This window comes from Ceratotherium simum, chromosome 1 (genome assembly GCF_057802395.1).
Source record: "Ceratotherium simum simum isolate JZ-2026a chromosome 1, ASM5780239v1, whole genome shotgun sequence".
Lineage (NCBI taxonomy): Eukaryota > Metazoa > Chordata > Mammalia > Perissodactyla > Rhinocerotidae > Ceratotherium > Ceratotherium simum.
The window spans coordinates 71,639,485-71,657,485 of record NC_141900.1 but is presented as its reverse complement, the minus strand read 5'-3'; the positions used below and the strand labels follow the sequence as shown (position 1 = coordinate 71,657,485).

Sequence of the window (18,001 nt, the reverse complement as noted above, 5' to 3'; positions counted from 1 at the left end):
TCTTCCCAGGTTCTCACTCACATCTTCTGTTATCAGAATAGCCCTCAACTGCCCTTCAGTCAAGCCCGGGGTTCACAGATTCGGATCCCGGGCGCGCACCAACACGCCACTTGTTAAGCCATGCTGTGGCTGCATCTCATATAAAGTAGAGGAAGATGGGCATGGATGTGAGCCCAGGGCCAATCTTCCTCAGCAAAAAGAGGGGGATTGGCATCAGATGTTAGCTCAGGGCTAATCTTCCTCAAAAAAAAAAAGTGGACACATGAGTTCCAATAAGAATATTTTCATATTTCTTTTTTTAAAAACATACATTTCCTGGGGCCGGCCCAGTGGCACAAGCAGTTAAGTGCTAGCACTCCACTGCGGCTGCCTGGGGTTCGCCGGTTCGGATCCCGGGCACACACCGACGTACCACTTGTCGAGCCGTGCTGTGGCAGTGTCCCATATAAAGTAGAAGAAGATGGGCATGGATGTTAGCCCAGAGCCAGTTTTCCTCAGCAAAAAAAGAGGAGGATTGGCAAATGTTAGCTCAGGGCCAAACTTCCTCACAAAAAAATAAATAAATAAATACATTTCCTGGTGCTGGCCAGGTGGCGTAGTAGTTAAGTTCGTGTGCTCTGCTTCGGAGGCCTCTGCTTCGGAGGCCTGGGGTTCGGCGGTTCTGGCGAACATCAAGCCATGCTGTGGCAGCGTCGCGTATATACAAAGTAGGGGAAGATTGGCACAGATGTTAGCTCAGGGACCACCTTCCTCAAGCAAAAAGAGGAAGATTGGCAGTGGGTGTTAGCTAAGGGCCAATCTTCCTCACCAAGAAAATAAATAAATGAATACATTTCCTGACTCTGTGAGAAAATAGCTCATGGTCCTAAAGCTCTCTCTCCTTTTCACGGCTTCTTTTGGGTATACATTCAGAAGGGAAAAATTACCAGTCTTTTCTGATGATCTATTTCTTTTGTTCATCTTCTACTGAATTTAAATGGGGTCATTATTTTAAGCTGGAATAAAATCATTTTATACACCCTGACTCAGAGAGGTCTTGTTTCCATTAAAATTATCTTTCTAAGCAGTAAAAATGGTTTTTAACACAATGGTTTGTGTATTATTTCCCAAGACACCTCTGTTAGTCCAAATGACATGCACACCAAACTTTTCCCTTTTCCACAAACTGTTAAGCAAAACAATCAAAAAATCAAAAAAGCAGTTGTTCTGTGTTATTTTTAACCCTCCTGGTTTGCTTTGTTCTTACCCAAGAGCCTTGCTTTGGAGACTCGTGTCCACTGGCAGGGTCCTAGCCAGACGACCCTGGTCTTTTCCTGAGAGGTAAGTATCATAAGTATCCTGTGTTCCCTAAATTGCAGCTCAGTAGCCCCACTGGGAAGCTGAGGCCTCCTAGTTTCAGGTTGCTCCAAACCCTAATGGCCTCCAGGTGTCAACAGCAGAGTGTGGTGGGCAGGGCTGGACCAGGGCCCAACTGTAGGTGGTTGCCAAGGCAGAACAGTTTGAGGGGTGTAGGAAGGCTCTTCCAGGGTCCTCAAAGTTGAATGGAAAGTGCATGGCATTGGCCCTGGGGTCAGAGACATGTGTAATCCTTCCAACACGGCTTGCAACATCAGGAAGGGCATGCAGACAGAGCCCATTGCCAGAAAAACAAACAAACACACACCTCTTAGCCTCTTGTCAATATATACAAAGTCCAAAGAATGGTGCAAAACATTCTTTTCTTTTCCTGTCGGGACACATCTCAGTTCAGCAGTCCTTTCTATTTCTTTTTTGGCTTCCTCCTTCCACTGCACCATGTGGTGAAGTCATTAGTCCAGGACAGACAGGTTCCTGGCTCCATCTCAGGCAGGCAAATGTGGACCTTTACGTTCTTCAGACAGATCATTTGGAAAACAACACACCCCCCCCCCCGCATATATTGATCACCTCTTGTAACATAGCATATTTTGCTAAAAGGCTCTCACTCCACCATCCTTGGCCAGAAGAAATCAGGACGCTATGGTCTTAAACAGTGCAGCAGAGAATTATTTTGTCCCTAAGTCTCCACCAGTAAGAGGTTTAAATGTAGTGGGATATTTCCACTATACCACACTTACTACTTTTAACATCAATAATAATTACAATAACAACTAGTATTTACTTTGTTTCTGACAGGTTTAAGTCCTTTATCACCTCTTTTAAGCCTCCCAACAATACTTAGAAATAGATTTTATAATTATCCAATTGTCCGATAAAGAACCAAAGAGGTTAATTTCCCCAAACTCACAGTAAATGGTGGCAACAGGATTCGAACCAGGAAGTTGGGTTACTGAGCCCATGTCTCAAGCGCCATATTTGACTGTCATGAGACTACATGTAGCCAAAGCGTACAAAATTTCAGTTATGCAAGATGAATGGGTTCTCAAGACCTAATGTCCAGCATGGTGAGGACAATTAACAATACTAAATGTATACTTGAAATTTGTTAAGAGGATAAATCTTAAGTCTCCTACCCCCATCCTGCCCCCACATGAATGGTAACTATGTAGAGGTGACGGATATATTAATTAGCTTAAATGTGGTGCTCACTTAACATGTATACGTATATCAGAACATCAAGTTGTACATCTTAAATATATACAATTTTTATATGTCAATGATATCTCAATAAAGCTGTTTCTAAAAAATGGATGGTTCTATTAAAAAAAATTCTCCAAATGGTAACATTTACCATAGTTGCTTTATACATACACACACACACACACACACACACACACGCTCACACACATTTTTTTTCTGAATCACTTTGGAATTGAGACATGATGTCCCTTTATTCTTAAATGCTTCCATGTATGTTTCCTCAAAACAAGGACAGTCTCTTATATAACCATGATACAATTATTATAATCAGGAAATTAACATTGATACAATACCTTCAGACCAGACACTTCTTCATGTTGTGAAAATCATAAATTTCTTGGAATAAAGATCATTTATTACTGAGCATGAAATACATCCACTGTGTAGGTAGAAAGAAAAAAGCATAAGAGCAAACAATTTAAGAAAAGAAATGAGTATTTTTGCATGTGTGTGTGAGGAAGACTAGCCCTGTGCTAACATCTGCCAATCCTCCTGTTTTTGCTGAGGAAGACTGGCCCTGGGCTAACATCCGTGCCCATCTTCCTCCACTTTATATGGGAGGCCGCCACAGCATGACTTGACAAGCAGTGCGTCAGTGCGCGCCTGGGATCGGAACCTGTGAACCACGGGCCACCGCAGCAGAGCACATGCACTTAACCGCTGCGCCACCAGGCTGGCCACAGAAGTGAGTATTTTTAAAAAGAGTTGTTGCATCAGCTTCTCTGTGGTTTCTGAAATGATGTTACAACAATCCTGATAATAGATTACTTTGTCACACCCCATCAACAAGTCAATAAGAATTTTTCAGCAACATAAATTTAATATTTTTTAAATATCCTCCACAATATCTATCAATTTTTTAAAAATGAGTATGCAGCACGAATATTTTTGAATGCAAATATGGATAAGTAAAATATCTTGCATTTATTTCGTCGACTATTTAGTGTTATAAAATGTGTGTGTGTGTATGTTTAATTTTAGGGTAAACCCAAATGTTTTTGATCAACACAAAATGACAGAATTGCAATACATTCTTCAATAGACTTGCATAATATATTTATATTAAATAAAAGATTTTCCAAGACTCATATGCTTTTTAAGCTCATGTATATCACACCATATCTTATAAACTGTGTGCCTTACCTCTTGTGCTAAAACTAGGCAGGTTCCAAATATTCTAAATATATAATTTTATGCTGTAGTTTAGTAAAGGCCACAAACCAATCAGATTTCCTCAAAGTTAATCAGCAGGATACTGAAGGATTTTCTTTTCTTGAGAAACAGAGCCAACACAGCTTGTATAACTATATATAATGCTACATCTCATTTGTTCCCCTACTTGAATGCAAGCTCCTCTAGGATAGGATGGTTTGTGCAAAGAGCTCAAAAAACATTAATTGAATAAATTGGGCTCTCTCTTTTGACCGCACCCCACCATACACAGATGACTACTACTAAAAAATACCAGAAGACAGCTATCCTGAAATCTCCCCATTTCCTGTCCCTGGGGAATTAAGAGTCAAAGTACAATCACCTTCAGAATCTCTTTTATTGAAGAGTTATCACCTGGTTCCCTTGATCACAAATAATTCAATGCATTCCTTAGGCTTTTGGGGGAGTTTGTAAAGGTGCATGAGGCGCCATGAACCTCACTGGCACAGTGATCTTATTCCAGGGACAAAGCTCCTTTTGTAAGAGAAGTTGTGTGTACAGGGCCAAATTCTCTTGCTTACTGATGGTTCTCCTCCATGCCAGCTACCCTTAACCCCATTAGAGCTGAAGGACCCTACCATAAAATGAGCCCGTTTCTTCTGCTATCCCCACACCCCTCCGCCTCAGAGTTGCTCCCATCCCTGTAGCAGAAAGTTGGCTGCAGGGCTGGGTTCGCTATCTAGATAATCTGTTGCCTGCAGAAATGCACTTGCTCAGTTCTTAACTCTGTACACTCCCAGTCAAGTGAGAAACTCAGGTGTTAGCAGTTGCTCTTGGAAGATCACTCTTTAGTTCTGTTCAGAGGCCAGTTGGTTGAGTCGCTTTACGATCATGTTGTTGATTTTCTTAAGATCATCTATGTCCTTTCCCTCAGCTATTAGTCTTCTTGACACATCATCCATCTTGTTTCCAGTTTGAACTTCAAAATGGAAAACAGACTGTGTTACATAGGTTTCCAATGTGGTCCATCAAGACTCGTCAGAGCCCTGTGTTGGTGCTCAGGTGAGCACTGAAAGGCCCTCTAGGCAAATCCCCTCCTCCAACATCCCACACAGCCCAGAAGCCCCAGAGAGAAATTGCTGAAGACTGAAGTTATCTATCAAGTGAATTATTTTTACTGCTTCTTGGTGCCAGACTAGACTACCTTTGGCAGCTCTGCACAGATTTTGGCGGAGAAAGACATCGCTGTGAGCAACAGAAAGAAACCCATGTGTCTGATTATTCCCAGAGCAGTGATTGTTACATTGTCTCATTTGAGACCCATTCTCAGAAAAGGTTTTCAGTCCTCATCTGGGAAATGAGAATTTTTGGGTTCCAGCCTATTTTGACATAGCTCTGCTGGTTCTGAATTACCAGCACACAATGAATGTGTAATAATTCCTCTCAGACCACCCTGAGAGCAGAGAGACAATATTTTCAAAATAAACAGAACCCCTGGTAATAGAGTAAGCTAGGGAATGGAACATACGGAGGTCTGTTTATCAGAGTCAAAATTTCCAAGAAATGCAGCACAAAATCAGCACTCAATTAATAGTTGAGCTTCTTATCATTTCCATTTCAGAAAGGTTTTTTCCAAGGTATCTTTCAGGAACTAATAATGTTAGTAACACACTATTGGGTTTAGCCAATAAACTGACGTGGAAAGGTAAACTAGATGTTAGAGCTTCACCTTCCAACCTTGGGACAAATTATTGCCCAGAGCTGCTTCTCCCCCATATCTGAAAAATTATGTTGGATGAATTATAGTTCAAGACATGAGGGAAGAGTCTTAATTGAGCTTCGCTGCAGAGCGAGGCAGAGCTACCACTGGCTTCTGGGGAAAAGTGTGAAAATGAAGTAAATCCAAAACATGTGATGTCCTTTCCCTTCTTGGGAACCTCCTACATTAATCAAACACAGAAGGAAGTAGCAGCCATGTTGGCCTCAGTCTGTTCCACAATACACTGGTTGCAAATTAAATTCCAAAGAAGAAAAAGGATTCTATGTGCAAAAAAATTAGAGAAAAATTATATACTAATATGCCTCTTGGAAATTCACAAGATTAAAAATAATCCCTTGAGCATTACCTAACCCAGCAATTCTCAAACTCATTTGATCAGAGAACCCTTTTTTTTCTTTAGGCAATACTTAGTAACATCCCACACGCCTAATATTCTCTGGAATACACCGCTTGGCCGCTCGAAACTGCTACCTGGGGCCACACAGGCATCCAGAGTAATCTGCTCTTGCTGTCCATTATTCCTCTTTAGGACTGAGATTGTGACAAAAACGTAAGGCCCAATGGTTTCATAAGAATGTAGTCAGTATAAAATAGTCTTATTGCTCTTGCACAAAAATGCCAGAGTTATAAAGAATACACGAGTTCTTGCACTTCAGTTAAAAGGATGCAAATTGCACTGAATCCCACTGACAGCAAAAAGGTTTCCTTGTTAAAGATGAGCACAGGTCAAGTTCATTCGCAGATGCCTGTGCCAGCTGTGGTCTTAGGTTGTCTGAAAACTGCAGGAAGCCTTTATTATGACTTCAACATAGGCAGTGGGGTGCAGGCAACCTCTGGAGGCAGGCAGGCCGGGGTGTGAATCCCAGTTCTGCCTCTTATTAGCTGGGTAAACGTAGAGAGGTAATCTCTCTGGGCCTTAGTCTTTCATTACTAAAATAGAAATATTAGACACTACCTTGAGGGGTAGAGTAAGGATTTAAGATAAAGAATTTAATGTGTCTGGCGCACAGTAATTGTCCGATAAAAAGACATTCTTCCTTATTCACGTCCTCTTTCTGTTTCTTACTTGATATAAATTTGCCCTCAATATAAAACACTACAAGCAAATATAAATTCTATTTATACCAGAGGAGTATGAAAATGGTGATAAAGCGCCTGGTCTTTCATGTCAGGCAGGAGTGTCTTTGAGCCCTGATTCCAAGCTCATTAGCTGTGTGACCTTGGGCATGTTAATTAATCTCAGCCTCAGTTTCAGCATCGATAAAACCAGAATCATAATAGACCCTACACTATAGCGTTGTTACGAGGTTGTGCACAAGCTGACCTCAAGTGCTCAGCCCAGCACCTGGGACAGAGTGAGCACCCAATATACAGCATCTTTGTATCATCATTACCCTCAATCTTACTACTTATCATTCCACAGAAGAGAGAAGTTCTTTGGGTTGCTCCCAGGTCAGTAGGCATTCCTAAAATTTCCCAAGTTTAACTCAGTCATTACCCCAGATGGGTGTGGTGTGATGATCTTTGGAGCATTAATTTATGTTGAAACAACATTTCAAAAGAGTAATCTATGTGCTTTTTTTCCGGCCCTGCAGGTTCAGGGCCAACCCTCCTGCAACTGATACTCAGAAGCAAGGCCACCATTACTGTAAGGATAGTTCCCACTGTAGCTTCTCAGTGCAAAAGGGCATCAGCTGGGTGAGAGAGAGGCAATTAAACAGAGCCAGAAGTTCCCCACCAGCCCCAACGCCCAGGCCAGATAAAGACCTTTAAGATGGAAGGAGGAAGGAGTTTGGGGGGAAAAAGGGATTAGAAGCTGTAAAAGAGTCATGCCCCTGCCTACCTCTCTCCACCCATCATCACCACTACCTCCTCTAATCCTGAATGAACGCAAATTAGCCGCATTCCAAGGACGTGGGCTCCACTTCTCATAGAGGATTTTTGAAGGCTGCAAGGCCTGCAAAGCATGAAAAGGCAGAAGAAATGATAGTGTGGTGGATCCAGGCGAAATGTGTCCAAGATGACTCCCCCCTCTCAGGCTCCTTCCACTTTTTTTGTGTGTGTGAGGGAGATCAGCCCTGAGGTAACATCCATTCCAATCCTCCTCTTTTTGCTGAGGAAGACTGGCCCTGGGCTAACATCCATGCCCATCTTCCTCCACTTTACATGGGACGCCGCCACAGCATGGCCTGACAAGCGGTGCATCGGTGCGCGCCCAGGATCCCAACCCCGGCCGCCAGCAGTGGAGCATGGGCACTTAACGGCTCCACCTCGGGGCCAGCCCCTCCTTCCACTTTTAAGGGGGGGTGGGAGGGAACGAAATAATTCCAGGTGATGGCACACAGGGGTTAGGTGAGAGAGAATACTGGTGGGTGGGGGCGACGTGCAGAAGGAGGGGACAGCATCACAAGCGGACAGCACCCCACCCCCATCCACAGCAGAGAGGAGAGTGGCACTGAGACCTTGGGGATCTCTTGGCTGAGGACCTGTGTGGGAAAGCCTGGGTCGCCACTCAAGGGCACCACATTCACACATAGGCAGGGCAGGTTGTATCAGAAGCAGGAGGCCAGCAGGAAAGAAGCCAGCCTCCTCACATCCCCAGGACTGCCTCTGGTGCTTCTAATTGATTTCTGGCAAGTGAGAAAACCTGGAAAGGAGTTTGAAACCTGAATGTGACTATATGTTACAGACCTGAATTAATGGAAGAATCTATGCATTGGATTAAAAAACCTAGAATTAACCAGAATAAGCTGCCTACCATTTGACAGCTAGGGACTCCAAGTGAGAAACTGAAGTGTTTCAGAAATATTTAATGTACGTGTTTGTGAACTTCCGGCACTGTGGGCTTATGTAGTGGGTGTAGGCTGCAGCCACCCTGCCCCCGGTGAACAAGAGCATTCGCCCTGGGCGTTCATTTGCCCTCTCTCTCTCCGTATAAGCACTGATTGCCAGAAAGCATGGACTTGTTACAGGAGCAAAGTGAGACAACCAGCTATGAAGGCAGTGCATGTAAGTAATGAAAAACCTGTCCGTGGTACTTACCTATTAGAAATATCACGAAGGAAACCAGTGCCAGGCTAATGATCAGCACGATTATCAGCCCCACAAAAAACAGACTGTGGCTTCCATTTCCTGAGTTAGTGCCAACGTCTGGGATTTTCTCCTCTAGAGCTAATAGGAAACAAACAACGACAAAAACTCATCAGCATACAGCACACCAGCAGAACCGAACAGTCCCCCATTAGTAGAGATTCGAGTAAGGGATACGACCATTTTCTCTCCAATCACTCTAGAAAGTGACATGTTTTAGGAACCTCTGGGCGGGATACTCTTTGTGAATTTTTTACCTTCTTCTATACCGGTATTCAAAGAAGAAGCAGAGTGAAGTTATCTCCTTACCCCTGTTTGGGGGGTGGGGGAGGGGGATTGGATAAAGAAGTTAGGGGTTAAGAGTGATGGAGGCTTTATTGCCCTTTTCCCAAAGTGACCCAGGAGTAAAGCACAGCTGGCTGTGGGACACCTCCCCTGCATGCAAAGCTGAACACTCTGGGATATCTCCCAGGAAAGTCCTTTACCGTAGGAATAATCAGTTATGCCTACACCCATTTAAACAAAAAATGGCCCTGATGTGTTTCTTAAAGCTGTTTTCAGGATGGACATGTTCTGGAAGCAAGGTTCTTTTAAATGTCTTGCTGTTGAACTGAGAATGCAGCCACACTTATAAAACAGCTTTGTTTACCCACTTCACCATAAATTGTCTTCATTGGGTTATCATTTTGTAAGGCCTATTTGCCTAATAACACCCAAATTAAATTGAATAAGACATACAGAAACTTGGGGAATGGAGACCCTTGGTTGCTTTCTATATTCTCTCCTACTTCGCCTCAGTTCCACACACTGCTACTTGATTACAGATAGATGAGTGGCTCATGTCCCGTGCTTTTAAGTACATCCTGTGTCAACCTCTCAACGGCTTTTGCTTCCTAGTCAAAGCAACAGAATCTGCTGGCACCCAAACATCTACTTTTATTGAGACTGACTGCAATAAAAACAGGTGGAAATCTGAACACATTCTGATGAAGAAAAAAGCAGGAACTCAGAAAGAATTTAGAAGGGGAATAATAGATATAAAATTGGGACAATAAGAGTTTAGAATGCATATGAAACAAATGGCAAGTGGACAATTAACACCTGTGTTTGAATGTCAGTGTTTAAGCTAGAAAAATGGGGCTCAGAATGCTCTAATAGAACTCCTTTACAATATTTAGGGGACAAGATACACATTTAGTACTTAGCAGATTTTTATTGCTTCATTCACCCTTTTCTAGGCCTTTAATTGGGACAATTCGTAATTTGTAAGTAGAAAATGAAGTTGACTTTTTGTCCAACAAAATTTTAATGATATTTTTAAAACTGGATGAATGTTTGGAGCATTTTCTCAGCAATCAACAATGAAGTAAGATCCCTCTAGGAAAGCAGGCACCATCAGTGACCTGGCTGTGGTCACTAGAAGGCACGACAGCAGCGGAGAGAGATAACCAAGCCTCTGGGAGACCAGCTCTGCAGCCTCCTCCCCTTTCCAGGGAAAGAAACTCCACAGGGAATTCTCAGAACTTTTGAAGACAAGCATTCAATTCTTGCTTTGTAACCAAGAGAGCCCATAAGTCATCAAGTATTCAAAGAACAAAAGCAAAAATTGCCTAATAATAAATAGCATTTTCATTGCCAGGCTGTTCCTAATGCCCACCCCGCACCCCCCCCACACCCCCAGGTCCAGATTAGCATTTGCTATTTTTAGGTGGCCTAGAAGCCAGGAAAGGCCACCAAGCCTTGGAGGGCACACATACGGAACAGATGCTGCGAGCCGGCAGGATAGAGGTTTAGTTTGTTTAGGTCGTTTATCGAATCCACAACATAAAGCTTTCTATCTTCATAAATGCCGCGAGAGCCAGTGTCCTGGGAAGAATGATTCATTGTCCCTGAAAGGAAACACTGACGTTAAGTAAGAGGCTGGTCTGGGGAACTCAGCTCCGCAAGAATCACAGCCTGCAGGAGACTGGACAGGCATGGAAAGAACCACCCACAAATATTATTTCCAACTGAAGGTCTAGAAAAGCTTTGCTTGTCCGGAAGAAAATATTTCCTTCTGGGGACAACTTTGTAACTATTCTTTTTGCTTTGCTTGCCAGGAAGCTCAGAGTCCAGCGTGTGGCCCAATGTTAAGAACTGTACGGTGCTTGATACACTGCTTATCTGCCTATGCTCTTACCTCCTCTTCAGATTTCTCAATTCTGTCTACATTTTCTCTGGGCCTGCTTTTCATTTCGTAATTGATTTAAAAATTTTTCTCTCTTACTACATTGTTCATATTCTGGGGCAACGCCTCAAATCCCTTGTGCAAGGAGACTATATATAAACATATAGGAAGATAAACTTAAGCTAGTTGGCCTGTGGCCATAGAGATTCTGAGAGAAGAGAACATTACTGTGACGCATTCTAATTGCATGAGGCTTTAATACAAAGCTGTAATTTTTATATTCTCCCTCAATATGGTATGTGAGGCTCTACCTTAAAATGTATCCTTTAACCATTAGATGCTGGCTGTGAATCTTCAAGACCAAATCTTAGCAAGCTTAGATGTTGTAAAGAGGAATCCTGCAGCAGTCGGAGGCTACAGGCCAGGACTTCTGAGGTCTCTTCCCCTGAGTTTCCTCAGATTGAGGTCACTTACGTAATAAGTAATTTTAAAATTGAGGTTTACATTTAAGGTAATATTCTAATGACAGCACAACTTCAAGCAACACTGACAAGCCTGCTATTTTAAGATCTCTCCAGAGCACAACCGAGAATCTGTGGCCTTTTAATTGCATGAAAAGAAGGCTCTAGGAAGACAAAATACAATGACTATAAAAGCTTTCTCTTTTATCATTATCTCTTTTCATAAAATGAGTCTAATAGTGATATAGGATTTTTTTGATCTGGAAAGGATTTTAGACGTGCTCTCCTTTAGCCCCCATCCTTTCCACAAATGAGGAAATGGAAGCTCAGAGGGTAAAGACATTTCCCTAGCTGCAGAGCTGGAAGCGGCCTCTTGCTTCAGAGTTCCCTGCACCTTCCCTTGTGCTACTACACTCCTTCTCTACATCCCTCCCTAATCCTCTCTCAGGACTCAGCTCAAACCTCACCTCCTCTAAGAATCAACCTGTCTTTCCTTTGTGCCCTTGCTGGTTGTGCCATTCTTCTATCAGAACACCTATAATATTTTATCTCATTTATTTGCTTACATCTTTGACTTCCCCAATTAACTGAAAACTCCTTAGGGTCAGCACCAATCCTATTCTTCAAATGCCCAGGGCCAACTTTAGAAGCCAGTGACTTATGTTAAGTTGGAGCACTTAAAATATTTTATTTGGGGTTTAAATCTCACTATTTTCAAAAGAATTTGAGGCAGTTAATAATAAGGACACTAACAGAAATAAAACTGAGGGTAAAAGTCCTCACGTGACATCTTTCCAGACTTTTAGTAAAGTCAAGGCAATAAACTTCATGCCTGCCTATATGTGGCAACACAGTGTTTACTTCCTGTTAACATTTTAAAAATTTCCTCTAATATCCAGCCACAGAATAAAGAGAAATATAATTAGAGTTAGGAGAAACCAAATTCAGAAAAAAAGGATATGAACACCTATAAAAGATCTGAAAAAAAGCATCAGCCATTTACTAAATAACTTAAACTGCACTCTAAAATATTAAAAGCCAGCAATTTCCCAGTAATACCTAAAACCTATTAGTACTTGTAAAAAATGTGCTCCCAGAACCCTAGCTAAGAAAAACAGTGAGCTCAAAAAGTCATGGACTAATTAAATTTTTTTTCAATCAAGATTAAAAACTAAAAAGGGTGTTTCAGTTATCCTGAAATTTTAATGAACAAGAACACATAATTCCATCAGTATTTTAGGTAAGGTACTACTGAAGCACTTTATATATTGATGTTATTGAACTCCAAATTTACTTCATGGAGCATTCATAAGTGAACGACTTTAAGTGGCAAAAAAAAAAAAAAAGAAGTAACAGCCCATGGAGTAGAGAGGCCTTAGAGATCAATCAAATCTCATCATTGTATAGATAAAACCAAAAGTGTTAACTAATGCATGGTCACAGATTCCTAAACTATTTTTCTCGAAATTTTTTATATTTTATCATCTTTTATACTTTATTATCCCAAATACTAATATTTGATGAGGAATAAAGGTTGTATGTGTCACATCATAGGATCCTCGTTCCAAACACAGCTTCTATTTTAGTCTGGGTGACTGATGCATGGTTCATTTTTGGATCTCTGACTTAATATCTTTGAGCCTTAGCTTCCCCTTTAGGAATGTAATTACTATTGCTTAAATCTCATACTGAGGCTTAAAGAACATTTACAAAGTGGAGGACTAGCTAGAAAATCATAGCCACAAAAACTGACTTAAGAGCAGTGCAGCTAATAAAATCTCCAAATTATTGGCCTTGCTACCAACTCAAAAGGTGACTCAATGCAACATCAAATCCAAAAGCACTAAGACAACAACTTAGAGAGAGTGCTCTGAAAAAAAATTTCTTCTTTAGGGTAAAGTCACAACGTAAATAGATGCTATTTCAACGTGTTTTAAAATTATGTGCAACATGCAAATGGTAAAAAAAAGAACTAGTAGAGGAAACTGAGTTAGGTGTGGTTCATGGCCACCAAGAGCTTGCAAATGACTCTGCAAGTAAATGGATACAAGATCACATGGCCCTAAAACCAGGACCCACAGCTGTTTGACACCCAGTTGTTGCTATCTTTGGTATCTCCATATGAGGGCATCTGGGAACAACCAACAGGGCTGGAAAAGCCAGTGTTACTAAATTCTGCATTGCTCTAACTCGACCCTCCTTCCCGACTCTGGTGTGCAAATTTGCTCATTAAGTAAGATTGACCAATACAGCATTCTTTTAATGGAACCCTTTCTAATACCTTGTGCTGAAACATGTAAGTAATTTCATTTTCCTCCCGTTTAGATCAATGCTAACCGCTAATTCTTTTTGTCTTGTAAGAATTCTTTGACTACCTACAAATAAATATTCTGACAAATTATAGTTGCCTATGAAAAATTGCTTCGCTCTTTATTTTTTCTCGTAGGTGCTCGGTATCAAACCACAGAAATAACTCACACGAGTATTGCTTGCTACAAAATCAGAATTGTTATAATAGGGCTTAATTCAAAGCTAATAGGAAACTTTATTGAGTGAGTCGTGGTAATTTGTTCTTTAATCTTATTTCAGAGTCAGTGCCTCTTCAGATTCAGGAAGTAATTTTTAAATCAACTCTAAATCATTTCTATCAAAAGTTAAAAGCACAGAACACATGCAACAAAAAACATATCAGCCTCAAGAATCATAATTCAGTCTCAGTAGAGGAATAGCATGCAAATTACTTACAAAAATGTGAGCTTTCACTGCTAGGTTACCAGAAAAACAAAAACAACTAATTATTCGGAAGCAACTACAACAAAATTTTCTACAAATTCTGTATTTCCTTCTTTGCCTTCCATCAGCACACGGGTGCTCCTAGAAGGCCCATAAACCCAGCATGAAACTGTTGGTCTATATTTAGTGTTAATTTAGCCAAGCAGTGTAAGATTCCATATACTGACTTTCTTCATAATGTCTAAGGTTTTTAGTAAATATATTACTGATACTATGCTTTAAAAAGAAAAAAACCACCATTCCTTGATGAAATTGGTAACTGATGAGGTTCTTATGGGACTGAAGTTAATGTCCTTATTTGGCCGACACAACCGTGTAAGCTGACACACTTCCAGCACTTCTGCCACGGTATGCTCCATATATAAATATCTGGTAGCAGGATGGAGCTGCCACTCTGACAACTAACTTGCACAGGACTACCAGACCAACCAGAGGACTACAATAAAGAGGGACAGGATAAGGTTGTGACATTAAATGAGGATGATGCAGGTCAGAGGACTCCTAGGGCTTCCAGTAGCTACGAAAAAAGATTGTGAGTGGGAGATCGTCTGGCTACAGACCCACTGCAGGTGACGGAAGCACTTTGTCTCATCAACGTCCTTTCCTTTTCGAAGGCTTTATTCTGTGACTTTTTATGCATCTTCTTTTCTCAGGAATGTCAGCCTTTCTCTTATGTGGTTCCCTCACACACATGCCAAGGAGCTTCTGCCCTCTGGTGTACATAAAAGAAGCTACAGTGAGGAGGAGACCTGCAATCCCATAAACCCAGATCCTAGACCCCAGGGACGAACTATCCCAGCAGGACACTAAGGGTTAGGTGATAAACTGATATATAATCCCTTATAATCCTACCTTCCATGGCCATGACTAGATGGACATTATTCATCCTTGAAACACATTGCATGTCAAGTAGAAAATATTTGCTCCATAAAATTTCCCTCACATCTATAGTATCCAGTATAGACCTCACTCTACTTTTGGGAAAAAGGAACATCATTTTCTTAAGCTTCATCTACACCCGAGGAGCAATTCATGAAGTAGGACAAGATAATTAATAACTGTTTTCTCAGACGCAGATTATACGTTAAAAAGCTATGCCAAATTTCTTGAAAAATGAAAATGTTTGTTAGCTATTATTTTAATTATCATGCCCAGTTTAAAAAATAATCTCCCAACTACCTGATCTATCTTAAACCATCTATCCTTTGAAGAAAAATAGAATAGCCACATTTTGAGCATTTACTGTGTGTTTTTCTCTCTCCTGTAACTTTACAACCCTGTGATCCAATCCCTCAGGGATGAGGAAAATGGACACTAAGCAATTCCTCACACCGTAGTCTGAATTCCATGTTTCACCATATTTTACAACAGTGAAGGGAATGAGATTTTTAATGGCTTGTGACCAGTTAGACTTATGAGAACCACTTAAGAGCACAGCAAGGTAACCTACCTCATTTTATCTACTATGTACCTGAAGACTTTTGGGTCACAAGAAGAAAATAGGTATTCTCACCTGAACTGTTTAATCTGGGGACATTTTCAAGTATTTCTTGCTTTTTCTTTCAAATATTATATCTCACTGTATCTAGATTAAACTCCCAGGAAATTCAGTAAATGCTATCAAAGACTTGAGTCACAGATGCTCATTGCTTCAAAATTTATGCTTGAGCCTCAAAATAAAGAACTTATTAGGCAGGGACCATTTCAAACTCCTTTAAACCAGCAAAATTAACCAAGAATCCAGGAATGAACTGGTCTATCATACACCATTTTACTAGTTTCAAGAAAACTCAAGCATTCTTACACATTGAATCCCCAGTAAATCTGTCCAGCAAATACCCATCAATTCCATGAATAAAAAAAAAAAATCTATAAATTTAATATGCAGATTAACATGTTTATCTCTTCTTCCTCCTAAAACCCCAGTAAAAAGGCAGAATAGGTAAAAATTACAAAACCACAAGAATGAAAATAGGAGAAAGCAATGGTGAACAAGATTTCAGCAAATGTATTGAATAGCAAAAGGAGGGAGTATTTGGTACCTGCCTTAGCAGACCTCCGGAGAATTATCCCTGATGAGTGATGTGACTGATCCCGCTTAATTCAGGCAGGCTCAGGAACTGGAGGCAACAGTGAAGTATGGCGCTAAACACAGGCAGGTAATTTCATGTTAGCCAAAAATAAAATGCAATAGAAGATTGGAAAACCATGTTACGTAAACCTCTCAGAAAGAAAAAGAAATGAGCAAGAAAGAAATAAGCCCAGTGGCTCAATCCAGCAGCTCTAGTATGTTGAGTTCTAGAACAAAGAAAATGGGGGGGGGGGGGGGGAGCATGGTCAAGAACTTAAAAATATTTTCCAGATTACCAGAGCCCACCAAAGCACAGTATCACCCAATTTTAGAACACTAGAGACAAAGTGATTCTAAAAGCAAAAGAAAACAAAGAAATCAGAAACAAAAATCACATCAGATATTGCAACACTTGACAATTGGAAGACAATACAACAATGCCTTCAAAATTCCGGATTTGATTTTCTATCTGGAACTTTATATACCAAGCCAAACTATCTTTCAGACATATAAAGTCTCAAAATAATCAGCCTCCCACTCACCCATTCCCAGAAGTTACGAAGGAAGTGTTCCACTTTAACAAGAAAATGATCTGACATTGAAAACATGGGGTCTAGGAAATGTGAAATCGAACCCAAGAGAGGAAAACAAATCCCAGGATGATGAAGTCTCAGGAAACAGCTGTATACTCAGACAAGAAAGAAATTAGCGCAGACTGAAACAAGAAACAAGAGTTCTGCTGGGCTTTGACCAGGTGGAAAACAGATTCAAGAAGAGTTTTATATATTTATTTAGGATTAAAAAGAATTAGTGGTATACGTAAAACCAAGATAAAATGTTCTGAGAATTGAAATGTACACACAGCAACTATCTAGCTCAGTAATGAACATGGAAATATGGTCACTATGATGCAAAAAATGATGCATTGGGAGAATGAGAAAGGAAAAGTAAAAAGGCAGAAATTTTCACCTAGCAAATAGGAAGTTGGCAGATGTCTAAAAATAATAACCAGTTGTAGAAGCATATTAGAAACCAGAAACCCAAGTACTAGGAAAAAACTAAAGGCTGAAATGCCTTCTGGGATGGGCCTGAGAAATGGGGAAGGATGGAGCAGGGAGCTAACTTTTTTTCTTATAAGCCTTGAAGTTATCTATTAAACTATATGTGTGTGTGTGTGTGTGTGTGTATATATCACTTCAATAAAAATTCATTTTTATTTAAACATATGTATACATATACAAAATTGAAAATCTAGGAAAAAACACTATCTGTAATCTCTTTCCCATGATTCTAACCTACTTGGATACAAATGACAACATGCAAACCCAAGTTCTAGATTTCCAATTGGTTTTCCAGTGCACTCTGAGGGATAGAGCTCACACTCCCAGGGGGTGCTCCATAGGCCAGCCAGTGATTTTCAACTAGGGGACACATCAGACCTTCCAGCTGTTGTTGGGGAAGTGGGAGAGGAAGAATGCTAGTTTGGAGCAAATACCTCCAGTGATTTTGGTACTTCTCTACAGTGTACATGCTTCCCTAACCCTCACCCCTCTTTTCACTGTTTTTCTGCACTAATGTCAAAGACATAAGTCTAGGAATCTTGAACTGCAAATGTTGCCTGTGTAACATAATTTGTGTACACATTAATAAAATCCTAATGTATTGTCAAAATGCATTTCATAAAGTGAAAAATCACCTCATAGGGGTATCGAAGCAGCAACAGTCTTAAAAGTCAGTAACTGGAATCCCAATAATATATTGCTTCATTTTTTCGTCTATTTTCATGTTTCCAAACATACAAAGTAAGTCTCATCTCACTCTCTCCCTACCTGGCTTGGTCATTTTGAACTCTGTACCTCAAAACCATA

At 40.6% G+C, this 18,001-nt stretch overlaps 1 protein-coding gene across 1 annotated transcript; it reads right to left on the bottom strand.

The window, feature by feature from the left end:
* Positions 1–4,407: 4,407 nt before the first annotated feature.
* Positions 4,408–16,385, bottom strand: LSMEM1 (leucine rich single-pass membrane protein 1). The gene is made up of 3 exons (XM_087429730.1): positions 10,363–16,385; positions 8,594–8,716; positions 4,408–4,750 (listed from the first exon to the last, which is right to left on the bottom strand). Exons 1-3 carry the CDS (start codon positions 10,523–10,525, stop codon positions 4,620–4,622), a joined length of 417 nt encoding a protein of 138 aa, XP_087285856.1. The 5' UTR covers positions 10,526–16,385; the 3' UTR covers positions 4,408–4,619.
* Between the last annotated feature and the right edge of the window lie 1,616 nt (positions 16,386–18,001).

Coding starts and splice junctions, on each gene's coding strand:
- LSMEM1 (XM_087429730.1), bottom strand. CDS start 10,525: ATGAATCATTCTTCCCAGGACACTGGCTCTCGCGGCATTTATGAAGAT. Junction 8,717..10,362: donor AGGCTTGGTGGCCTTTCCTG/GCTTCTAGGCCA, acceptor TATTAGCTCTAG/AGGAGAAAATCCCAGACGTT. Junction 4,751..8,593: donor CTTCGTGATATTTCTAATAG/GTAAGTACCACG, acceptor TCCATTTTGAAG/TTCAAACTGGAAACAAGATG.